This window comes from Phalacrocorax aristotelis, chromosome 1 (assembly GCF_949628215.1).
Source record: "Phalacrocorax aristotelis chromosome 1, bGulAri2.1, whole genome shotgun sequence".
Classification (NCBI taxonomy): Eukaryota; Metazoa; Chordata; class Aves; order Suliformes; family Phalacrocoracidae; genus Phalacrocorax; species Phalacrocorax aristotelis.
In genome coordinates, this window is record NC_134276.1 from 8,250,164 (window position 1) to 8,277,148 (window position 26,985).

The window sequence follows — 26,985 nt, forward strand, 5'->3', positions numbered from 1 at the left end:
TATAGTACACAGGACCAGTGATGGGATGAATAATAACTGGAAACTGTTGCTGTGCTGAGGTTAGGCAGACCTGGGAACTCCATCACGGAATACTGGAGAATTGGCACAGGGAGTAGGAACAGCCTCTCAAATACTTATTTCACTACAGATAGTGCTTTATCTGGCAAATGTCACCTGCAGTGTTCATCAGGAAAGGAGAAAAATGAATGATGTGCATTCAACAGACCTGGAGATTCATAAGTCTCTCCCCAGTAGCATATAGAAACATATTTTAAAACATGCCTTTAGAAACAAAACAGGGAGGTAAATTCAGAATGGGATAAAGAAGTAATATAGTATAGACAGGCAAATTTTCTTGATATCAGTCTTTGATAATACACTTAATTTTTAGAAAGGGGAATATGGTTGATGCAATATGTCTGATTTTTCAGGAAGTCATTTGATAATGCATGATATAGGACACTGCTATTTAAACCAATGAAGACATAGATTAAACATTGTAACGAGGATAAAAAAGCCAACTAAAGGAGAGGCAAGCATACCGGAAAAGACTGAAACAAAGATTGGATTGTTTATTTAGCAGAATGGAGATTGGTATGTGAAGTTGTGTTCTCTCTATAAGTCTGTCATGAGAGTCAATATACAGTGGAAAAGAACAATTTACACAGAGGAACTGTGGTGGTGCAAACACCAATAAGTAGGTTTCAGCTGCATTTAGTCAGAAGAAGGAGTCTAACCATTTGGGGACTGGAGTTTGTGTGTGGTTCTTCAAAAAGCTGTGAAATGCCAAAATTGAACTAATCTCAAGAAAGCATTTGAACAGTTTATGCATAGTATTTTAGATTTTTATTTTCTGTAAAAGCAGGAATTGGGCTTGATTAAGATGACCTTTTCCAGCTAAGTCTTATGCCATAAAGGTGGGTTTCTGTGGTTCTGTGAATGATGAATTCAGCAGGAATTGCAAGGCATTTGTTGCTATTACATTGATTTTTTCAGATATTATTCCAATTTTACATGCTCTGATGTTCAAATTAATCAACATTTCCGAGCATCCAGACCATCAACTAAAGCCTCTGTGTCTAATTAGTGGCCAGTTTCACAACATACATGTTTGCAACCTAGATATCTCATTGCACAGTACTCAAAATGTTCCTTATAATAAGCTAAGAGGCATGTAGGGACCATGACTTATCGGAAGTAATACATGCATTTGTCTTGTTTAAATTCATTCAGCCTTGTAATGTGCTCAACCATTCCCTATTACCTGTTTGTATTAGAAATTGTAATCCTCCTTAATCAGGAAGCTCTAGCAAACTAATACAATTCTGCAGCTGCTGCCAATATTGCCTCTTAGAAAAGTTCGATACACATGTGGGAATGTTTTTGTCCATTTCATTCCTTTCTGCATACTTTTATTTTTTATTCAGGACATTTGGGATTTTTTTAAAGTTTTCTTTTAATGGTAAAAATGGATACTTTTGTTTCCAGTCTTTCCTCAGTTTTCTTTTTTAATTCAATAGGGTGTCTCAGACAGCTTTAGGAGATGGCTGAAGATATCCTTGTCTGGAAGAACAGCACAGCTGAGTACAGGAAAGTGAAGGTTACAGGGGGAGGTAGTTTTTACGTAGCAGATTTTGAAGTCAGGGAGTGAATAATTTATTCATGGTATTATTCAATGTTAGCAAATAGTGTTAATCATAATAGCAAAACAGTTCAACCCAATGAGGTATATCTATGTTTGTTTTCATAACACTTTGCCAGGATTCTGGCTGTATTACTGATGGTTCTGATCTCTGTGCTTTTGCTAGTCCATAAGGCTACCCTGTTATATGAATAATTATATCAGGTAGTATTGGTATTCTTGCTACTATTTAATTTTCTGCTTTGGCTTATAATTTTCAAATGATTTGTGGGTTGTGGCTTTGAGGGTTTTTTTACTGTAGGCTACAGCTTTCATCCTGGTTTATGGAATTAATAAAATCACATTAGCTTCCCCACCACTCTATTTTCAAAAAAGAAACTTTTTTCCCCAAGTGTCTTTTAGGAACCCCATTTTTTATCTCTTCCTACTCTGAGTATAGCAGAATTTCATGGAGTGTAAGTACAAAACTGGCATATGATGTCTTATCTGTGAAAGTTTCTGTGCAAGGTTTCATAAAGTTCACTCGGGAGTTTTGAGCTCTGACTTAGTGGGTTTTTTGGTTTTTATTTTCTTTTCATTTTTGTCTGAAGATCAGGCGGGTCAGACTTGTCTCCATTTCTAGTTTTGTTTTAAAAATATCCTTGCACAATTCCTAGGCAGGTCATGTGTCTCCTTAGTCACATTAAGTAGTTATTGATTCTGGGGGCGATGAAGTAGGATTGTAGCCTTTTCTTTTCCCAATACGGTTTAGTACAAGGTGGCATCTTCTGCATACAACAGTGCTGGGGAAGATACCATCTGCCCCAATCTGCTTCCAGATTCATATCACGGTATCCTGCCCTCTTCACGTTTGCAGGCAGTTTTGCGTCTGAGTGCTTTCCAATCTGTATCAATCAGACTCTGCCAGGCTAGCCCAAATAGACTAACCAGGCTAACCCAGTTCATTCTTATTGTCCCGTGTTTGGGAAAACTAACATGAGCCACGTAGCTGATAGGTGGGTGCTCAGGTCACTTTTGGAAGGAGGAAATTTATAAACAGCTGGAAGCAGGTAGGAATCATTTACCATCAGAGTCCAAAAAAGAGGAGTATCTACCCAATGTGGATACAGGGTTAGTCAAGACCACCAAAACGGCCTCCTTGTGTTGCCATGCCCAAGATACTCTAGAAGCAGTTAGCTCTGTATTTTGTTTCTTCATGTCAATTTATGTCTTTAAGAGCGGGAAGCAGGCTGAGCCAGCATCACCATTAAGATGATACAGTTGATCAGTATAGTATGCTCAACTCCCCAGAAATAAAACTTGTCTTGGTAAAAAGCAGAAGCAAGAAAAAATAACGAAGCAAAAATAATAAGTAACAATTGCCCCAGGACAATGATTTTGGATGGGGAATTGTGGAAATTGAATAAATGTCTGAAAATAAGATCCTCCACCACTAACCTGAACCAACAAAATAGCTCAATGAATTAGCTTAGCCATTAATAGAAAGTAGGTTTTGTTTCTTTGCAATGTCCTACAAAAATATTTGTTGAAGAAAGAGGATTCCAATGCAGGGAAGCTTGGGTTTTTTCCCACCTTGACAGAGTAATTTTGTGCCTAAAACACCAGATATCTTGAAACATTTCTGCACTGTACAAAACAGTAACTCCTACAAAGCTATCAGTGTTAATGAGACATATGCTGCTCTGCTGGGCAAGTGTGGCTGTGCAAGCTGGATGCCTGGGGTGATGTGCCCAATTTTTCCAAAATTTCACACTGTTCTTCCAAGGCAGACTATGTGTTATGAAGTGGTTGTTTCAGATCTGACTCTCTGCTCTATATTTGCCTTGCCCCTCCTTGGACATTTGCCGTGCCCCTCCTCAGACATGCGTACTAACAACATTGCCCAAGATGTTAGCTCAGTGTGAGCCTTGGGGAATTTGAAATAGTGTCATAAGCAGTCTTTAGTTCGGGGGCACATCAATTCAAATAAAGGGGAGGATAAATTTTTGATAATACAGTACATTCTGTGCAGGAAAAAGGTTCCCAAAATCTTAGAAGGAAAGGAAGGGTTGTTTTTAAAAGCTATTGAGTACTTGCAGTTTTCTTCAATGGTTGGAAGAAGCTGCAAGAAATTCCCAGCTGAGGCCCTCCAGGCTGACACTTGTAAGCCAAGGATAGGCTTTAAGGGAACAAGTAGAATAACACCTCAGTGGGATACAAAGTCCTTGTCACTCACCAATAGCTTGATTTATTTTAGTACATCTCTTTCATTATGAGGTATGAAGTCTCTGAAACTAAAGCTTCCAGAGACTAATTTGGATTGGAATTACATTCCCTGTGACTAAGAATAGAGCCTGATATTAGTCCCCTGAACATATTGTGGGAGGAAGATCTTTTCAGGTGTATTTATAATCACAACTAACACAATAAGAGGGCTGTATCTAATGGTGCAACAGATGGAAGAAGGATTATCTTCAGTAATAAAGCATATGAAAATAAAGTTAGTAGTGATGTTTAGGCAATGAGGCCAGCTACAAAACAAATATACAGGGTGAAATTTTAAATAGAAGACAAGCTCAAGTGTAAAAACTTGTATATTGGTAATGAAAGGCAACCAACCAATATCAAAGAACAAAGACATTAATGGTCCTACTGTGCTAAAGTTTTAAAAGCCAAAGCAATGAGGAAAATCAGTAAATATGCCTGTGTCATTATTTTTAGAGGTTCCTGAAAAGGTGTGTTGAAAATATTCCAAAAAAACCAAGCAGAATTATTCAAACTAATAAAAACCAATAAAATGTAAATGTATCTTCCCTTCCCCAGTATTGAAATCTGTGTTTTTAATTTCCTTTGAGTGAGCTCAGGGGAGTTATACGACTGATAAGAAGCAGCAGCATCACTCATTCTGTTGCACAGTGCACCATGAGTGGGGCGAAGCCTTTTGAGCTTCACTTTCTCCAATAAATAAAACACCCTGTTGCATTGTCTATTGATGGGATCAGAACAGTGTGCATTTTTTTTTCCTGTCAAGTGATGAATTTAGCTGATGTTAAATCTAATTGATATTTTGGAATTACTAAAAACATAGCATCTGACACACAATATGAGATCCAAAGCCAGCCTTGTCCAGAATTTTGTCCCTGGCAGTGGCCAACACCAGACATGGGAGAGCATGTATGTTTGGTTGGTTTTTCTTCAGAAATTACCACAGAATACAAAGATTTTTCACCATTATTGGTCTGCTGTGTAATTGCTTGCAACCTCAGATAGCTATAGAATTGACTTCCTATTCATCTAAAAACAGCAGTCAGGGTACTTTTATCAAAATTTGAAACAAAAAAAAATCATAAACAGAAGACATAAAACACTAACTAAAAGTATTTGCAGTTCAGGACTTTTTGCACACTCTTTCACTTTTTATGTGTATTACTGTAGTTTCGAAGGCCTCCAGAGCTGCGAGATGCTAGGTATCTGGCAGAGCCAAAGACACAGTATCAATCTAGCACCCATACCTCTGCATTAGGTTGCCAGGACTCACTCTTTGTGACTCACCCAGGTTCAAACTGCGAAGCTGTGGAAAAGCAAGAATCAGACCCAGTCCTCTGAAGTCTTGCTGCTGGTCTGCTCTCCTTCCTCTCATCTCCACGTGTAGAATAGTGGTGACTGGACAGCACTGTGGGCAAAGGGCAGAAATGGGAAATACTCACTGTAGGAAGAAATGCGTTCTTTGATTTTAAGATTTTAAATCTTAAACAATTCAGCCAAGACATCTGCTAAGAGGAAGTAGAGGAAAATAAACAAAAAATATTTACATAAATAGCATAAATAATGTTACCATAATCATAGTATCAGGCACCTTGCTGTCTTAGATGCCCAAGACAATAAGTTCATGACTTGCCGTAGTGCCATGCAATTTGTGTTCCCATACACAGAACAGAATAAAATCTCAGAAGGTTTAAGCTGGCCTGAATCCACTGAAATTATGCCAAATTGATACTGATGGAGAAGCTGGTCTGGCAGCTATTCTTTTATTAGTGTCTAGAGTTACTCGACATACCCTTTCTGAGGTGATAAAATTCTGTCTCTAACTAATGCCTTCCTAGTTTTTTGTTTAATTTTATTTTTAAAGCAGTGTAGTCTGTTAAAATTGGGCAGTTCGAGTTTTACATTCCTTCTACCCCCTGACAGAGTCTGAGAGAGGTATGCCACCTTTTCCCACTTCCCACTTGCATTATAGCCACCACTGCTTCACCATTTGCTGATGTGGGTTAGAGATGCATTATTTTAGAAGCACAAAAGCAGCAATTAGGAAATCTGTTATCATCTAGAAGCAAACAGTTATGATCTTGAATTACACAGGAAAGAAAATTTTGATACCTGCTGACAGAACTTCCATCTCTCTAAAGGTGCCAGAACTAAAAGAGTTCAAACTAATAAAGACTTGGACCGTGATGCTGAACTATTATTTTCACTGTTGTCTAATGTGTCAGCATCCCACTTGCTTAACTGTACTTTACCTGTAGGATCAGGGCTTTTTTGTTTTCATCTTCTCTAAATTCAATCAAAGCTATAATCTTTATTATAAACTCGAAAGTTCAAAATAACAGTAAATGGAGCTTTATAAAATTCTGCAACTCTTTCTCATAGAAGAGCTGCAGCATATCTATTCATTTATCATAGCTATGTTTTATTTATGTGACTAAAAAGTAACATCTAACCACCAGGTATAAAATCTCTGTCATTGCTATTTTTAGATTTAGAAATTATTCCATTTTCACTATGATTTTCTAAAAATTTCTTGAGGTTTCGTTTCTTACATTCATTTTTGGTATCTCAAATGTATCTAAGACTTCCGAGAGCTTTCTTGTATGCTCCAGCATCGTAGCCTTTTGGGTCTTTTCTGAAGTGACTTGTAGAATTTATACCTAAACTTTCAACACACTGCTTATCTCAATTGAAAAAGTCCTTGCCCCATATATATGACAGAACTTAAGTCACAGCAATACTCATCCCAGCTATCCCTAAGGTCCAGCCATCCACTATGGACCTCTCAAACTCATGGCATTTTCCTGCACAACATGTGGAGAGACTTAAGTGTTGAGTAATCGGACTCACAACAGCTCGCATACTGAGTCAGATCATGGACCATCAAAGCCGGTCAATAGGAAACTCAAAAGGGAGATGTGTGGGTGTTCAAACAACTCCTCCCCACCATGTGGGTACCCACCTGCACCATTGTAGAAGGGGTAACAGTAATTAAATCACTTTAGCAGTAAAAATGTTGGTGTCTGCATACCCTCCGGTGCCAAAGTTGGTTAGGCAGGATTTTGTAGATCATAGTTTTGATCTTGACCAGCTAAACTTGAAGTTTCAGTTTCAGTGCATTACTGTTAGGGTTGGGGGTTTGGGGTGGTTTTTCAATGGGGCTGGCCATTTAACTTCCTTTGATTTCTCAGTATGTGAACTAAGGAGAAGGTTCAAGATGTTTGAAGATTACTCCCAAAGGTCTACCCAGTCCTTTCAACATGTGCAGGTGCTTTGGAAAAGCAAACGATTACATTGATATTTGAAGGTTAGAATATGCGCGAGTCCCAGATATGGCACTTGGCAAGTGGTTGGAATGAGTTAGAAGGAAAAACACCAGCTCCCTGTCTGCATATTCAGGCTAATGAGTCCTGTATGAAGCAGACAAACATCAGTTGTTCAAACTGGTGTCTGTATTTGATGAATACACTCAGTTTTGGCCTTGGCTGGGCTTGGGGACAATTCATACTGCAGTGATTCAAGCTGACTCCTCTCTCTTCTGACTGCCCAGAGTTGAGCAGAGCCAACTTTAGAAAACAGACCCCTGGAAAAATAGGCACTTGCTCAGGACAGCACTGCTGGGGCTGGCAGCCCACGCAGCGCCCAACATGTCAGTGCCAGAGCCCTGAAAATGGTCTTGTTACCCTGGAGCTGGGCTGTTCCTCGGAGCAGCAATCTCCTCTCCCACACCCAACTGCACTTGCTCCACATCTCCAGGGCTAGTGTGTTGTATTTGTACCCTTGGGATGGCTAAATGCAGGTCTACCTACACTGCCATGAGCCCCGAGCCGGCTCTAAAGCAGAGTATGAACAAACACCTGCCCTGTTTCTTACAGCATTTCCAGTGCCACAGACCAGCACAAACTGTTATATCATCTGGTCTGACCCCAGCAATAACATAGGTTACAGTTTGCTCACCCATTTGCCCTTTTAGTCTAATGCATAACTTTAACAGTTTCTGAAGCTACCAGAGTTGGTTTGTTAGATCATAAGTGAATCAGACAATGGATAGGACCTTTGCAGATGGATTTTGGTAAGTAAAATTTGGCAAATTTTGCTCATGATGCACTCCAGCAGCAGTACATTCTTTGTTCTCCCTTTCTTTAAAGGGCATGAAATTAGTGAATCAGTTTTAACTGTATTTCTTGTCAGCATGTCACAACCTCAGTGTCCTTTTAATTATATAGGAGCCTTGAAAGTGTGCTATTTAGAATCAGTGCCAAATTTGAAGGAAGCATGAAGTGTTTTTCTGGACTTCAGCACTGACACTTAATTGCACCGAGCAAATGCAAAGCTATTAGGAAACAGCTCCTCTGGAATGACCCCATATATAAAGCAGGGTTAAGAAAAAAGAACTTTTTCCCAGTGGGCAGGACTACTGTAGCAGTTCTGATGGCAGAAATGGAGCATCACTCTTTCTTTTCCTGTTCACATTTCAAATGTTGCTGTCACTGTAGTACCTAGGCATCAGTAGAACTAGGAGGACTGAGATTAAAGCAGCTGATCTGAGCTGGGTTAAATACTGCCTGCATTGATGGCCTTGCAATTTTTGGTCCAGGCATCTGTCAGGAGGAATGGAAAGGTCAGTAGTTTCATACTTCAGTGTTTTTTGATGCATAAATATGAAGAAGATATTGAGGGAAAATATAGGCCCATAAACTTAATTATTTTCAAATTATCTGTGTATTTCAATCAAAAAGAAAAAGCATCTCAAGAACATGAAGCAACAGAACTATCATTAGTACTTCAGTATTTTTTAATATCAAGCAGGGAGCAGGAGCCTGAACCCCTGAACTTCCATCGCACACTTATTAGACAATTTTTAAGATGTGTTGTGGTTTCAAAATGTCTTCCAGAAAGAGAGAGACTATTAAATTCAGAAAAAAATTTACAGTCATTTAAAATCAGTTAAACCACAAGTGTGCTCTGAAGTCAGAGCTCAAACAATAATATCATCATCTGACCAAGCTGTAGTCTGAGTTTCTCATGAGCTGGTGTTCAAGTTGCAAATAGCTGGATGCTGTGCTAGAGAGAGTCAGATTTTCAATCCTCTCTTCTCACTCTCCAGATCGGTGTCTAAATCTGGGAGTTACTCCCACACCTCACATACAGAGCCTGCCTGGGATATGGTCGCTTATTAAAGGGGAAGCTGCCATTACAGCTGCTCTGATGTAAATCATTCATATCTTTGGCCTCACCCAGATGTAAAACACCAAAGAAACTGAATTACGCTGTATGTTTACTGTCTTCTTCAATGTATCCACCACACATGAAAGAGACTGAGTAACAACCCTGAAAATGGTAGTATTCTGCCTGTATGCAGAGGACTAACACTGTATGAGGAAGAGAAATGCAAGCTTTTTGCTTTTAAGATCACTTTTCCCATTTGCCAAGAAGAAATGTTAAATCTGTTATAATGAAATATAAGTTAAACAAAGCCTTGCTCGGAAGATGATCATTTACTAAATAAATTCTAGAGCGGGGGAATAGAACAAATATGACTCACATAGATCAAACTTAAATCCTACACTGGGATAAACACTTCAAAACTAAACTCCTCTTTAAAAAACAACACAGGTTTGTAGGAGTCTTAGTTCCGCTGAGGATTTGGGCTTTTAAATCACTGAGAAGTTTAAAGATGTACTCTAGGTGAAAGAAATGAGTAAGAAACAAGCTACAATATAAATCTGAAATACATTCTGCATGTAGGAGTGTCTCTTCTCCTGACACACAGAATTTCAGCTGCAGTCAGTGAAGTCATAGGTATGTGGGAAGACCAAAAAGTCTTATACCACAGCAGTGGTTCCCAGCTGACTGGCAAAGTAGCCACTGCTACTTAATAAACTGAGTAGGTAATGCCAACAAAGCTCAGAGGAAAGGCGGTTAAAATGCATCAAGTAAGAAGAAAAAGAAGGGAAAAAAAAAAACAAACACAAAAGCCCAAATCAAACCACTCTGCTAAGCCAGCTTGAAGGTAGCTAGTGTCAATGCAGAATGTGGGATCTTGGAAAGGTCAGATGTTGTTATCCAATGAAAAGTTAAAGGGCATTGAATAAAATGAATTAGTTGTTGTTGCAAAGCATCAAGACGTTCTGGGAACCAAGCCAGTGTGAACGGCAAATGATCAAACAAAAATAATGCCGAGATTTCAGCTAGGAGAAAATGAGAATATTGCTGTCTTACAGTATTCTCACATAGCTCAAACAGCAACAAGCAGGAAGCAGACCAATAGGTTATGAATGCACAGTAAAGATTTATTTGCTTAAACTGAGATATGGTGTGATCTGGTGGGATGCATCTCCACCCTTTAAGGGAGGAAACCTCACATTCTCGTTTCACTTCTGCTCCAGACTTGCTGCGGGGAAAGGTAGACCCTCCTTTTGAAGCAGGCAGTGAAATAAAACATTGAGGAGCAGGGAACATCATCTCTTTGCTGGCATCAGTCTGCAACATCTTACTCTTCAAAGTGTTACTGACTCACTGAAATGGATTTTGTACGCCCCCTCAAGTTAGTCTTCTAGCTCACGTTGGTAGATTTCCCGGGTTTATGTTGAATTATGATTCTCTGTGTTGCTGGAGCCTTTAGACTGTCAGTTTCAAGGGATATGAGCTTGTCTCCAAAACTTCAGCTTTTCCTCTTGCAAACCAAAGCTCAGCCCATCAGGTCACACAACGAGCAAGGGGAAGTGCCAGCAGGATGGACCGTTGACCAGGCTGTACAAGGGACGTGTCCTTTCAGAGAGGAGCCTCACGAAATGATACACCTCTAGCTGAACCCTTGGCCCTGGTACCGGTCCCATGCTGCCGGTCAGCAGGTCTCAACATTTTACAAAGCTAATAGCAGAGCTATGGAGGAGAACAAGGTGTGGGAAGTGGTTTCATGCCATTCTTATGCAGCTTAAAGAGTTCTGGAGTTTCTGGGATCACCCACCCTGAGACCAAGATATGGCTCCACCTATTTAAAAGAAGCAGAGCCCAGGCCACAGTAGGCTGGGTAAATAAGATGGCTTATTGTTCATATAACAATTTCACTGCCGCTTCAGGGATAATTAGACTTCGATATACCTCCTTCAGTTCTGTGGGATTTTACGCAAAATGCTTGAGTCATTAGCAACTTCAGTGCATCACCTCACTGCCCCTAACAAGGTATCTCATTGTTTGGAAGGAGAAATGGTATAGTGAAAAACTGCTTTCAAAATTATTTTTGCAGACTAAAAGATAGTTGGTAAGACACTTTAAACCTCCTTTCCTTTCCTGAAACTGCAGGAAAGAAGGTCTAGCTATTTGACTTTTCATATATTCAGTGCTTGAATGTTCAGGTACCACAATAAAGAGGGCATATATTTACCTAAGATAATATATTAATGCAATGTTCTATTAGACCTCAATTTCCAGGACGTGCCTTACATTCATTAATTTAATATGAATTTGCGCTTAGCAGCCCTAATGATGATATAGGTCAAGAAAACTATAATATCTTTATTCTCTGTTTTTTTAATCTCCTTAGAGTACGCTCGGTTTGAGGCAAAAATCCATGACCTGCGTGAGCAGATGATGAATCACAGCATGAGTTCTGGGTCCGGCTCCCTGAGGACTAATCAGAAGAGGTCACTGTATGTCAGGTAAGCAGGGAGAGCTTTCTCCTGGGACTATGCTGGCAGCTACCTTGTCTATGCCTGACTTGCGTGTTGTGGGTTTGGCAAGGTGGAACAGAAGTTTGAGGAACTGCATTGAACTGAACTCAGAAGTGCATCAATCTTACAAGCACAGCATCACTAATGTGAAAATTGCATAAAGCCCTATTGCTTAACCCGATCGTTTCAAGACATTTTCAAAGAGCATTATATTTTTATAGTGATTTGGTTTTATGGGATGAAGATTTCTTACCAGTTGTCATCTCTTTCGGTATCTGAGATGGATATTGTGATGGAGTGATGCATTGCGTTTCTGTGTGAGGTCTTGCCCAGACATGGCATGAGTGGTCTCATAAAAAGCACTTTTTCCCCAAGACCTTGTTCTTACAAAGAAAGGACTATTATATGCTATTCTAAATGTATGGCAATCTGCTGCTATCCCCTTGGATATTTTACCCTTCTATCGGTCTATGCTACCAAGAATTTACCATCTACCTAGCATGATCAAATGTGCAGATGAGATGCTAAACAAGCTGATATAGATAGCTTAAATGGGGTAGTGGATAACAGGAACTGCCTAACTGTGAGCCCTGCGGTAGCAGTGGTTATAGTTTTGCTTTGAGTATGCAAGTCTGTTGGCATAGTCATCGCTGGGTGAAAGACTGGGCGTTGCCCAGTTGCCCCTAGCAAAGCCCTTGCTGTCACTCACGCCATTTGGGACTCGGACACTACGGGACTCTGTGCCAAATATTTTAATAATCTTACTAATTATGCTTCTCTAGGCTTTTCATTTTCCTTTTTCCCCCCATGCTCAGCATATAATTTGAAATTCCTGACAATCATGAAGTAGAGGGAACCAATTTGTCAGCCTCCAGGCAGTGATAATTATTCATGGGGGAGCTAATTCAGGTGATAGCATTGCAGAGATCCAATTAAGGCTAAATTCTACATTTTGTCATTATGCCCTCAGCAGGAAGGGGTAAGGTAGCAGAGAAGGAAGGGAAAACTTAAATGTTAGCACGGATGGTCTTATTCTAGTGGGCAACAACTGCATGAAGCACTAATTGGTACTGCTGCCAGAAAGAGCAAAGACTGAAAGGATACGGCTCTCTGTTACCAGTGATCTTGCTGTCAGGCAAGGTCAGGTTGGAAGTGTCACAGTTTTCAATGCGTCTCTAACATTCTCTGACCTCTCCGGCTTTGTGTTTACTTCTGGAGCTATTCCACCTGAAGTAGGTTTTTTCCAGACCAAACACAGGTTAACTTTGTTGTCAAGAGCTTTGGTCAGCTCCCCAGATTTGCATTTTATGAATACCTACAGTTATTGGACATGTACGGATAGATCCAAGCTTACTTTCCTTGAGGTAAGCCAGGAACGCAAAATGTAGCGAACAATGGTGCAAGAAATCCAAGCTATAACCACAGGTCAATTCAGGTGGACACATAAAGGGCTAACACAGGGTCCTGAACAACTTCCTGACCTGAGCTGCAGCAAAGATCAATTACCCCTCTATCAGGATTGACTAGGTAAGCCCTGCTGAGAACTGAGGCTTATTAGCTTGCACACTGAGCCAAGCTAATATATCTGTGCTGCATCTGGAGTAGCCTGGTTCTTCTATACGGTATTGCTCTGTGTGCACTGATGAGCCTGGTTTTCTGCTAGTTCATGAATTCTGGATGTGGTCTGCCTCACTAAGCTGATATGCCCTAGTGCTTCACTGCAGGAACCTTTGATGTCTTAGCCGCATATCTGAATATCACTTATAAACCACAAATGCAAAAACTGTTCTTCTATTCCAAAGTCATTCCAAAAAAATGCCCCAAACCTCTCAAGCAGAAAACCTCAAAAGCCTCAGTCACTTTTGTTAGCATAATTTTTTTGCAGTCAAACCCACACAATTGGCTGTGTCCAACTGTGAGAAGTCTCTCTGAGAGGCTCTGTGTTTTACATATTATTATAATGAGTCTGTAGCACAGCAGCACCTGCAGCATTGTGCTAGGCACTGGTAGCTCAAATCATATACACTAATTACAAAGGTAGGTTATGCCTGTGATAGGCATTAAGGAAAAAATAAATGTGGGCTCAGATATGTGCTTGTTTACAGAGACTGAAATTTCCACTTTATGGATAAACTCTTTACAGCCACGGACTAAGGTAAAACGCCTGGGATTTAGGTTTTTTTCCTTTTTTGTATTCTTACAACTCAGGGCATTTCTGTTTCAATGGATTATTTTGGTCAGCATGTGCAGGAGCTCTAGAGGCAAATTACCGTATGTTGCAAATCCGTAGCTGTAATACCAAGTTTATGATCCAAGTTTGCTGTTTTCCTTTCTTTGGGATGTAGTGATTTTGCTGTCCTTCACTGAGTACAAGCATAGTTATTTTTTAGCCAGGAAGCTTAATCAAAGTAAATAACTATGTTCTAGGCAGCACAAGGAAATAAATTAAGGTCCACATAGGTTGTAATAATTGAAAATATGTGTCATTATCTGCTCATAGAGAAGCCAACAGAAAAAAGGTGAGCAAAAACAAAACTCTGTAAACAGATTTGCCAGTGGATGTGGTGTTCACTGGATGCAGGGTTTTCTTCTTTACCTTACAGTCTGTGATTTCCCCATCCAGCCCCTACTAATATAGTATAGCATTTTTAACTCAGATATATAAAAGAAGTTATATTAAATTAAGTGAAGTAAAATTTAATATGGGAATAATGGGTTGAATGTAGGACTAGAAGCAGTTGGCTGAGAGCAATTAAAAGTCACACGTAAGCAGCGTATACAACCGCAGGGAAGTGATTAAGAATTATTTGTTCAGAAGAAATTGTATAGTGCTCTGACACGACCTTTTATCTGTGCATATTCTGGCGTTTCTGACTTTTATTATTTTTTTCTTTCTTTATCCCAGTCGGTCTTTCTGATGCCTCCTGGAATATTTCCCAGAAATTTCCTGAAAATTTTTTTTCAGTACTACCTGTTCCTTTTGTATCACAGACCCTGTATCTCTGGGATGTTATCAGAAAGTCCACAACACTAAAAGCAAAGTATGAGACTTGAGGGGAGGACAGAGCAGTAGGAAATGCAGTTAAATCTTTTGGGAACCCACATTCTCTTTGTCACTAAATCCCTCTGTTGAAGAAAAGAAATACAGAAAGAAAAGCAGAAAGTGAGAGAATAGATATGAAATATAGCAAATTTTATTATTTATGATTTATTTGTTGGTGAAGGTGAATGAACTTAATTTTAATATAATAACTGAAATGAAAGGCTAAATAAATTTCTGTTATTATCTTTTTTAATTGACTGGAATTCAGCCATCAGCCATTATTAATGAGAAAGTAAACCAACCCATCACCAGCTAAATGCTGTGCTATATACATACATAGGGGGGTTTTAGTGTTTCTTATGGAAAGTCATATCTTCCATTTTGCCTTTTTGGCTCAAGGTTTTAAAATCTGCTCTTGTAAGATTATACATTTGGTTGTCTTGAAATAGATAAGTGCTTTGCTTTGTCCTTCGAGGTCCAGATCCATAGTCGAGTTTTTCAGGCTACATGTGGTTACTATTGATACTCCTAGAAAATGCCAGATCATGTTATTTAACCGACAGGCTGTGGAACATGACAGCCTTTTGAAGAGTTAAGCATCAGAGAAGTACATTCCTTTAAAAAGTTTGGTGAATGCAAGCAGCCATTGAAACTTTAGTATAAAATTGCCAAGCTCTGGAGGGAACTGAGAACTTAAGCATGATGAAGGGTTTTTTCCTGTTGATTTACTAGATTCCTCATGAGCTTAAAGTACTTGTGCTAGATTTCTGAGGGTAAAAGTAGATACTTCAGTAATTGCTGCTAGACGTACAAAGAAAAGGTTTCCAGGAATCATCTGGCATCCACGAACTGCCTCATAGTCTGTTGTTGATTTACAGATTAAAAATAATTAAGTAAACTTAGAATAAACAGACACAGCACCTTTTAATTTTTATTCAGACCAGACAACTTCTGAAATAACGCCTGTAATTAAAAATTCCAATTGTCCAAAGCCACGGACAGGCACTGTGGAGGTGTTTCACTCTGCAGAAACAACTCAAAAGCTTCTCACACTTGTGAGCCCTTTCATTGCCACTTCAACTTGTTTAAAATCTGTTCAATTCTATCGGTGACCAAACATTGTTCTACCTAATCATGGCTACTTGTTGCCCTGTATAAAAGGACTAGTTGAGCTTACTGAAATGCAGATATTTCAACTACTTTTAAATATATCAGCACAATGCAAATTGTACAGTTGGCTGTAAAGGTGGGTGTGGAAATGAGAGCTGGGACAGAGCTGGATCCAGCTGTTATTTCAAAAGAAGTGGTTCTGCATCTGCCTCTCCACCACCTGTCCAGGGGAGAAACTACAGTGGGAAGTATAACCAAGGGCAGAGCCTCTTCCAATAAGATGAGGAAGTTTAAGATACATCTTTTTGTTCCAGCCCATGGTGCACTAATTATAAAAACTGTGCACAGTGCAGACAGGTGCCTCTTAGCCCGCTACATTTTTGTCTTCTTTTAGCTAGAATTAATGCTAAGCATTTCAGAGCTTTGATAGGTGGTGTATAAACACAAAACATTATGTGTTAAAAATGAGCGTGTTCTGGTTCGCTTTTTATTAGGCCATGAGCAACAGAATCTGAATATTTGCCATAGCAACTTAGCAGAAGCTGAAAGGAAGTCAAGGTTGAGGCACTTTTGAGTTGTTTACTCTGATTTCCAGCACGATGAATTCTCCATTAGGTGTCAGACACCTTTATACACATTTCTTGAACTTCTTAGAAATCGGCATGATGCCATATCGCTTAGGGAGACTTTGATTTTCAACAAATCACAGAAATTCTCACTTGGGGACTTTGTTGAGTTACAGTTGAAGTTTGGCTGAGGCAGTCTGTGAAGATTGAATCTGGCATCTGGGGCTGGTTTTATGTAATGACTGTTACAGTCACTGAAACTCCATAAGCCAGTGAGCATCAGGTCAAGACTCCAGGGGCAAAAGTCTCCTGGGAGAGCTGCACAGCAGGCTGCAATGCAGTCTGAAAACCACATGAGAAATGCAATTCTTGGACACATGCTGGTAGTGAAATCTGAATACATGATAACATAAGACTGGGTGATGGGAAGCTCTACTATGTAGATCTGGGAGGAGAAATGTGATAAAGATATCACTTCATCAGGGCTTTTTGGAGGGAGGCACCAAGGGAACCAGAGGGAGAAGTATGAAATGGTCATGCCTAAATACTCATTGCAAGGAGAAAGTATGTGTGTGTGCATATATACAAATATATAATATCCAAATAGATATATGTTAGTGTTAAATATATGCTATATCCACATACAAATATATGCTATATCCACATATACATTGGAAGCGTCTTCACTTAAGCTAGTTGCCTAGTATCTCTCTTGAGTCACTGGAGTGCACTTGGCACTTTCAGAGTACAATTCATCTCATACAGAAGTAGACATCTAAAATTGCTCCGGCGAATCATGCCCTAAAAATGTCTATTTCTCACAGCTGAGTGGAAGGAGCCTCAGGTGATTAGCTGAGATGTAAACATCTATATTGGAGACACTTAAAGTTGTGTGACCTGAATCCCTCCCACACTCTCTCCCTCTCATGCACGCACACACAGAGCATGCATACACGTATCTTGAAGCTGTAACGTCAGGCTCTCTGGCTGTTGTCTGTGAATGCTTCTGCTGTGTGTTTCAGTAAGACACTGCAACCTAGCTTTGAAACACTGACAGTCCTGTTTAAATAGGCCTCTTTGTTCCCCATATTCTTATCCCCCAGGATCCCTTCTAAATTCCTTTGCCACTTTCATTAGCACTATTGGGAGCTATTGAGGATGCACACGTTTGGTGCATGGTCGTCAGGCTGAATGAGTTTATGATTCCAGCTATGGCATCACACTGTACATTTCTTTCAGCTTCAGAGCACTGTAGGTCAATCTACATTTCTGAAGACTGAATGTGGGTGAGTTTGGCACCTAGGCATTATTGTTTGATTTTGATGAGGAAACAGCTAGAGCTTACATAGTCATGCCTGTACTTTAAAGGCACGATAAAAACTATCAGAATTCTCTTTACTGAACAGTAAGTGGAGGAAAGTGGAATTTCAGTACAATTTGTTCATTCACCTTGGATTATTCTTAGGCAATTGAATGGTCTAAATTATAGTGCAGAATGAAAACAAGCATTCAGAAAATCTGTGCTAAATGGCATAATACAGAAAGCTGGGTTTTATGATAGCGTTTAGGAGACATGTTTGGAAATGGTCAGATAGGTACGCACATAACCTACACTTGTGAAAAGGGCTGTTGCACTTGAAATGCCATTTCAGAGTGGAAAATTGAAACCTGCTTGGGACATTACTCACTTCACATGTCCTGGTTAAGTATGAGTTTCTGAATATTCAATTACTACTTTTTAGCCATTCTTCCTCTGAATATAGTCTTCTCCAGATCCTGCTGGCACCAGTATTCTCACTGGCTTCAGTGAGAGCTGCTCAGATTCAGACCCAAGGAAATAGTGCAAATCTTTCAAAGCAATAGTGCAAATCTTTCAATTTTTCAAAGCAAGGAGGGTCACTTTGTGTTTGAAAGACTTTTCCCCAGGTGAATGTTCAGGAGTTGAACCAGTATAATTGAATAACTATTCACTCAGGTCTTTATTAATTATCAGAGACACTGACAAACAGAGAAGGATGACAGTTATGCCAGAAGACAAGAATCACCTAACACAGTGGGCAATAAAACATAAATTCTTATGAAATTTATGTTTAGAGCAAAAGTATCTGGCTCACAGAACCTGTGATTATCTGTAAAATGAAGAAGGAAAATGAGACCGACTCTTGTCTTTGGCAATGCAAATACAATGTCTGAAACTCAGACTGTTTATGTGCTTGGAGGATCATATTTTTGGCATTTACAAAAAGTACCGTGTTCCTCATCCTGCTGCACTAAGTACAGACTAAATGAGAAATTTTAAAAGTCAACTAAAAATTGAAGAACAGGGCATATCTGAAAAGGGACTTGGGTTTTTTGAGGTAGCCTCTCACTATTGTCAGCAGAAGCTGTGAGCTATTCACACCTTTTTGCCCGTGAAGTTTATATAGATCCTTAACTAAGACACACATCAGTGTTGCCACTCAGCGGAAAGATGGATGTGAGAATTATTAATTTTGGACTATTCACAATTCAAAGGCATTCAGGCTTATAGTTTGATGGAATGTTGGTGCTAAAAAAGACCACCCTGAAATATGATGCTGTAAATATAACAATATGCCTCACCTATACCCTAGGCCTGTGAAAACTGATATATTTGATACATAGTCAGTTGAAACTATTAGCCACCTCACAAGCTACTATAATTTTTCCTAATAATTCCTGCATTTCTTAGTCATCTGATACTTTTTTGCTGTGATAACACTAATGAACAATTAAGGAAAAATGAGGTTAGTTTGCAATTCTTAATAACATTTCACAGACAAAGAAGAAGCAGTTAATGGAGAGTGAAAACTAAACATGTAAACACATCAGTCAAAACAGTCTCATTTCTGCTTCTGACACCAGCTCTCTCCTTCACATCTTCATGTTTCTCTGATCTGCTAGTCTTAGGTACCTGGTATGAAATGAGTCCAACTGATTCCTTCTGGAGACACAGTCTGATGCATCGTTAGCTGCAGCATGAACCAACAGCCCAGCAAGCCTTTTATCAAGGGATGATTCTCCAGTTGTGCCGAAAAGGGACAAAACCCAGATTTATTTCTATCTGGTTGTTGATTTGCAAACCATTGAATACTTTGTGTTCAAGATTAAGAGCTAATGCACACGGTACTGAGCATCTCGAAGGATTGAGCCTGCGTCAATAAACTGCAGCTTACAGTAATCTCAGATAACAAGCTCTGCTTAAAGTTCAGAATATAAAACAGAATATAAAGCAGTCTCTTATCAAAGCCATTCTTGTCTAATTCATCTTATCGTAACATTATCAGTAAAACTTCTTAGATATGAAGTAACTGGCTGAGACCTGAAATTATCTTCAGTGCTGAATTATTAATGCCTGCTGAAACAGCTTTTCTATTAGCAGCTTCGGTAGTAGTAAGTACAACATAATTCTGGCCATTTCCCTCATTGTTCTGTTTCATAAGTTATTGAAATAATGTCCCAGAACAGGTAAGGTGCTTGACATGTGATGTCTCCTCTGAAGAAGCAGCGCACCTTTTTGTTTTCCTAAGAGGTATTTTAATAGCTTTTCATTGCACATACATTCTGCTTTCCACTTCCCTAGTGGGACTGCCTGCTTTCTGGTTTGCAGCCTCATCTGGCATGAAAGTGTCAGCTAGAATAATTTCCAAGCCAGAAGATGATGATTAAGAACTTGGCCACGTGTGCGAATAGGATTTGTCTGAAACTTCTATAACCAAGACAGTCACAATTTCAGACAGCCTCATTTCTAAGCAGAGACTCAGAACATGATCTGTCAGCGCAGGGGGGTAAAAGTGGCAATGAAGATAAACTGTCTGTGGCTTAAAATGGCTGAAAGTGAGTCAGCAAAACATGCATTTAAGCTCTGTCTGTTCTATGTGAAAAAGCAGTCTTATCCAACAAACAGTTTCTTATGATGTTTCCATGTCAACAGTTATAATAGGGCACCGTCGGTTCGTGCAGTTTTCCACTGGAAAACTACAAGACAGTAAGTTAGATCATGCACATAGAGAAGAAAACCCGTTGAAATAAAAGCTTCTAGGCATACAGTCAAAAGCTGGAATTCTAAATATGTGCATTGGCACTGCATGGGCTAGCAGAGGCTCTTAGCACAGTTGCCAATGTGAGAGAGACAGATAAGACTTCTTGGTCCCTATTAAATGTTTTTCTACCCGAAATATTATAAGGGAAAGTTTTAAAGACATTGTAGAAAAGAGTCTCCAAACTAGCTGCATTGGAACAAAGCTGAGAACAGTGTTGAAACAGGACATAACCCTGCTGAAAAGAGCAGTGGGGATTCCCATTTGAAGTGCTTTCTGATTAAAAATAAATGAGGACGATCTTTTGTCTCACTACAAGGTAGTCCATCTATGAGAAGGGAGACCAACCAAGTTAAGTGATGAGGCTGAGGGACTGCCAGTGGGGTTTGCTGACCCTTTTATTTTTCATCAGAAATATAAATGACTGTACTAACTACAGTGAGGATGGGAAGGATGCAGGCACTTGCTCACCAGGCATGGGGTTCATAGGGAGCAACTCCATTTGGTCATTCCCTGCCACAGCACTCTTGTAACAGGGACAAAGTCCTGCAACAGAAAGTCTGGGACCTCCCCGGCCCTGCTGATATCATGTTGAATAGATCCCGTTTCGGATGTGGCTAGTTTACTAAGTTTTCTGTGAGTGGTGGTTGTGTGATGCTGGTCGTTAGGGCAAGCTGCTGCCCGAGGGAACCCAGCTCAGCGTGGGGGTACCAGCCCCAGCAGGCCGACATGCAAGTGCGGGGCTTGCACTGCTTGCCTCGCCTCTGTCCTTCTTGCACACCAGCCTTGGCAGGTGGGATTTGATCATCTCTGAACGTGCCTCATATTCAGAGCAGATGGAGTAAAAAAATATTTCAGAGATTAGCATATATCTGTGTTTCTTTATGTATATGTGTGTGTGTGTACAGCTGCATTCTGACATGTCTCCGATAACTTCATCTCTTGTGAAGACTGTCGTCATGCTTTTTTACAAGTACTTACTCTAATTGCTTTATCTACAAACGTAGCAGATAAAAGAAGACTAAGAAACAGAGCTGTCTGGTGGAGTTCGCCAGATGTTCCTCACTAAATAGGAATTAAGATAATGAAACATTCACCCACTTTCAATAAATTCCATTCCTTTTTTTTATGCTTTTCAATTGACCTTGCAGGAAACCCCATTCCTTCACCCAGTATATTGTGCTGCTATAATTATCAATACACCTGCTAGCACCACAAAATACCTACTGCTACACAAACGACTGCTTACAGAGAAGGTAATAGCTTGTTGCTATTTCTGTTCCAACTTCCTCCTAGTTGTTCAAAAGGGTCCTGGTACAGTGGGCAGCAGCTGAAAGCTTTCTAAAAAACTAGGACAGAAGCAGTTGCTTGGTGGAATACAAAGATTTTTGTGGTACACTCATAGTTCTAACCACTTAGATTTTAGTTATGACAAGTCGGAATAGGTTTTACCTTGGCATGCTGCTGATGATGATACATGTCCTCTCCATTTCCAAAAAGTATGAATATTCCTTTCTTTCTGGGAGCCAAAAAGGTCTGCAATTTTCCCTTTTAAAAAGCACTATTTTTGCAGATGTGCTTTCACTTCTTTATGTCCTTGAGACATTTTAGAATCCAGGTAGTGACTGACTGTTGTAATTACTCCTTTCTGCAGAGACTGTAAGACAATTTCTACAGATAAGGATCACAGGTTATCAATCACAAAATGGAAGGCCAGCCTAATGGCCATCATGCTGCATTTTGCCACTTTCTTGCAGATGGTTCAAGTTACAAAGCCACAGTTCAGTCCTTTCCGCTGTTCCCCTCTGTACCCAGCCAGCCAGGTTCTGTGTGCCTGTCGAGAGCCGTGTTGCTGAGAATACTTCAAGAACTATTCTTGTACAAGAAGTAAAGTTTATATTTGAAAAGCATCCGTGGTTTCTTCAGGTATTTCCGTACAAGGAAACAGATATCTGGGTGAACTTATCTTGAAAACAGATTAACGAAGACTAAACAGAACAAAAAAGCTTTTCAGTAGTACTGCAGGAAACATGGTAGAAGCAATGTTTCTAATGTGTTTTGTGGGTTCAAAATGCAATCGCACTTTCAGTGTAAGCATTGGAATTAATTTTGTCCTTTCTACACTGGAAGTCAGAGCATTGCCACATCCACAAAGAGCTATTGTGACAAGAAGGCTCTGCTGCAGGGAGAAGCTGTGAATGGAATGTCCTGTGAGATGCCCTGGAAAGTACATTCACTCTCTGACTTATTCTGCCCCGGTGCCTCATTCAGACATGACATTACAGACAGATTTCTATGACATACCTATATATTGTTGTTGTTTAGCACTCTAGTGTCTGGTCCTGATTTCACACCTGCCCTTCTTTACAGAAGAAAGGATGAGCTACACCAGCACCAGCATGGTCAGAACTAGGTTCTGAAAGCCTGTGCTAGAGTTATGAGGAACAGCATGACTTCAGCCCACAGCACGTCTTCAAATCGGATTCACGTGGGTTTCATTCTGGATAGAGTTAGCCCCAACTAAAGTGCAGAGTCATCAGTCTTTACCCTGGTTTCAAGTCAGAATCATGAGATGTTCCAGAACTAAAAATCAGAATTCTTCCTTCATTATTCACATTTCCATGTGGATTCCTCTTGAAAGTCCATGAACTTTAGCAGATCTTTCGGCAAAACTGAACTAGACCAGAATTTTCTTGTTAAGTTTGTGGAAATCCAGTAATCTACTTACTTTAATAATTAATTAGAATATCAGTAAGAAAAACAAAATACCAATTAATAGAAGTGGACCCTTACATCATATTAATTTCTGTGTTGGGCTTATTACCCAGATCTAGTGGTTACTGCTAGAAGATGACAGGTCAGTTTGAAGTCCGCACCTCACAACATCTCCTGATGCAAGGGCACTAACCACAGGCGTTCGGCACTGGTTATAAATTTCCATGCACAACCAAAATGAAGCCTGGCAGCCAGGCAAGTTTTGGCGGTTTTGCGTCAAATAACGGTTCTTTCACATAAAGCTGGCCTCATTCAGCAAACGCCTGAGAATTTATTTCAATATCTGAATTATATGTTGCCTTCTTATATAGGCCAGTAAGTATGATTTTATTATAGCTACTGTGTTAATATAATAATCTTTTATTTTCTGGATGTTTTCACGACTGTGTATTTTTAAAGGTTTTTGGCTTTACTTTCATTTGTATTGTTGTTTACTGCTAAAATTCAGAAAATGGTTCAACAGAACATCACTAGAAATACAGGGATTTGTTTTAAATTCCTTGTCCTCAGTAATCAATTTATCTGCCTTTGTCTGTCTCCTGCACAAATGGTAGGCAGTGAATCAGTTAAAGTTAGTCGCCTATAGGCTCCCTTTAAAAATATCAAAACAATTTTAAGTTTGGACAAAATTCAACAGGTATAATTTTGCCTTTGAGGAGGATTGCAGCAGCTGTGGCTGCAAAAACTCTGGAGGAAAAAATGTAAAAGCAATAACAATCAGCGGACAGGATATTTTTCTCACTGAAGGCATGAAATAATAGTGAATTTGACTGAATTAATGACTTGAAAATTATCCAGCTGAATGCAAGGACCATTGCTGAATTTAAAGCCTGTAGAAGATGAGGTTGTTTTCCTCTTAATAGTGTGTGAAAGAGTTGTATGGTAGGTGCTTCTTAAGCTACTTCAGTTTTATTTTTTCTACATTGCCATCCCAAAGCCATCAGGCACCGGACAGACATAAGAATATATGCCTTTTTAATGTGGGCAGGGTGGAGATGCAGAAGGGTCAAATTTTCTTTTCCCTAAACTTTTTAATTGCTGTAATTTCCTTGGTTCAGTGCAGCAGCTCTTAATTTGCATTAAGAGAAGCGAAAGGAAAATCACTACTTGGTTTGTTGGGGTTTGAATTTTTAAGAAAGGACACTTCAGTTATATTCAGATCTCAATGCTGGTTTTTTAGGAAATTTTATAAAAGTATTAAGTTGCTGCAGTTGCACTTTTAGTGTTCCATCTATGGAAATGCAATACATGCCCAGCACATCCATGAAAGTTTTACATGTGTTCTTCTACCAGTTACCTTGGGTTCGAAATATATTCCAGAGCTTCAGGAGACATCAGTGAAATGGAAACGAATTGAAATGGATTCTGTTATATTTGGGAAAAGCAGACAGATAAGTATATGGAATAAGGGAAATATTCTAAATGTGTTTATTAAATAGTCAGTATTAATTGTGTCAGTATTAATTCTGAAAACAGCAGTAAAACCCATCTGCAGTCAGTGTAACTAATGCTTCATGTGGTGTGAATCAAGGACTCATATGCCATCATAACTCAGATGAAAATCTTAGTGCTAACAAGAATTTTACTCCAGGTAACTGTTTAGAAGTGCTCTGCCTGTTTAAAGAACATGAAGAATTTTCCATACTGTCTGGGTTCTTCTTCCAGGGAGATAAGTGGTGTCATTCTGGCATTGAGGAGCTCAGGTTCTGCATTGATTTAGGACCTAAAAATACTGTTATATTGTTAGAGAGAAATGGAGTGATACTAAAGCACTACAATGAGCTGTTTGTTCACTGTAGGACACCTACTTACAGTTATTGGAGATAAATAGATTTTGAGCAAATCGTGTGAGACTATTTAAGTCACAGAACTGTGAAGAGTCTGAGGTCAACCTGTCTGAAATTTCTGAATTATATGTGTGAAAAGAGGTTGGATTTTTTTATTGCAGCCAAAATGGAAAAGGAGACTCACCAGAGAGAGTTTTTCTAATGGGATCAGAAGATCTTATGCTTAAGTTTCAGGTCAATATGACCTAGGCTTTGGTTGTAGTTATGTGTCATAAACAAGAAAACCCCAACAGGTTTAAGAAAAGGATAATCCAGACTCTTGGTTCCTAATTTCTGTCATATTATTCAGGTACTGGAACCACAAATCATGAAGAAGCCATGTTGACTCAAATAAACTCCATTGAAAACACATCACCCTATCCTTTCCTTTGAAAGCATATCACATACTTGGCCTATCATCCATTTCTGTTATAAGAGGCAGAATAAAGAAAAGTAAAACTCTATGGAGTTTTCAGTGCTATTATTTCTCTGCCGAGCTGTTCTGGAAATGAGCTGATAGCAGTCCAAGCTTATTGGAATCTGATCTGTCTCCACCCTTATTCTAGAGGTATAGCCTTCTAAGTCAAGGACTTTGTCTTTTCAGTCAGTAAAAAAGGAATATTTATTGTAATTGTGTCTTTATTACATACCAAAAAGGCTACACCCGCACGAGAGTCCAGGAGTGCTGAGAAGTGGGCAAAAACAACACTGTGCTCTCTTTGAGTATCGCTAGAAAGTAGACTTGCTGACATTTAGGTCAAATACTTCAGTAAGATTCTCTCTGAGTGATATTTATACCAGAAGCATTAAAATCTCATGAAGACAAATACTGGATATGTTTTCCTTGGTGTGCTCTGCCTCTGCTCACACTGTGTAGATGATAATGGGACTTTATGGGGCAAAGACTATTTAAAAAATCAGCTATGCAGACTATTTGGGGAAGAATGAAGTACCAACAGAAGAAATTTATTCTAATTAGATCTGGTGATGAATGTGTGTATGAAAATATAAATACTTTTTAAATAATCACGATAGTCTGGGACTTAAAGATTGTGCATTTCTGGGAATTATTTTTTACCAGTGGGTGTACAGAATAATCTAATCATCCCCAATTACAAGAAGAATTGAAACTTTGTTTGAGCTCATTAACTAATTTTAGAATTTATTTTCTGATTTCTTAGCATTTTTCACTGATAAAAGCAGCCTAAAGTTGCCTATGACAATATTTTTTTTAACATAGATTTCCCTAATGGCTGATTAATTGGTAGTTGTGCCTGGTAAAATAAAAAATCAGGTGTTTATAGTTTTGGGTGGCTGAGTAATCATGCTCTGTAGAAGGGGGCTGTTCTTTACATTTCCTGAAGGCCTATGAAATTGTACCTCATGCTTTAACGGAGGAAGAGCATTTACAGTTTGACTCCAGTGCATTTGCAGCTTAAAATTACAATAATTGAATAATTATGATGGCCTCAGTCATCCAGATTCTCCTACAAGCAAAAGGAAGTAATGTTAGAAACATGCATTTCCTGTTTCTATTCCCTTCTGGGCCCCTGATGGGAATACCTTGTCTCCTGGAGTGGAAATGGCTCCTAGTCCCATTACATAAGGGTCGAACGTCTCTTGGAAGACAGGTCCCCAAAACAGACATGAAACAAGGAGGTGGCTTCCCACAGTGACGAATGAACATTCTTGTGGAGAGTCCCCATATATTAAAGGATGGTAGACTTAAACCTGCCTGAAAAAATTCCACATAGTCACCACTACAGACATTTAATAATGGATAGTTCTATGGTTAGATTAATGGTCTTATATTTAGAAAGCTGGAGTTTGTTTTCCTTCCTTCTGCCCTTCTTCCTGGGGCATTTCAGTAGGATCAGGCACAAGCAACAACCCTCCTGCAACTTTGCTGCCAGGGCACATGGCTGGCTCATGCCTAGCTTGCCATCCTCCAGGACTCCTAGGGCCTGCAGAGCTGCTCCCAGTGGGTCAGTCCCCTCCCACCACAATAAGGAGGTTAGTCTGTTCCAGGTGCAGGACTTTGCACTTGT

The 26,985-nt window shown here is 39.5% G+C and overlaps 1 protein-coding gene across 7 annotated transcripts in view; it reads left to right on the forward strand.

The window, feature by feature from the left end:
• The window catches only part of DLG2 (discs large MAGUK scaffold protein 2), a 1,060,076-nt gene that overhangs the window by 950,013 nt on the left and 83,078 nt on the right, over positions 1-26,985 (forward strand). For all 7 annotated transcript variants that reach the window (XM_075079151.1, XM_075079412.1, XM_075079695.1 and 4 more), the window contains one exon: positions 11,433-11,547. In XM_075079151.1, the coding sequence (XP_074935252.1) occupies positions 11,433-11,547 (115 nt within the window). The remainder of the gene's footprint in view (positions 1-11,432; positions 11,548-26,985) is intronic.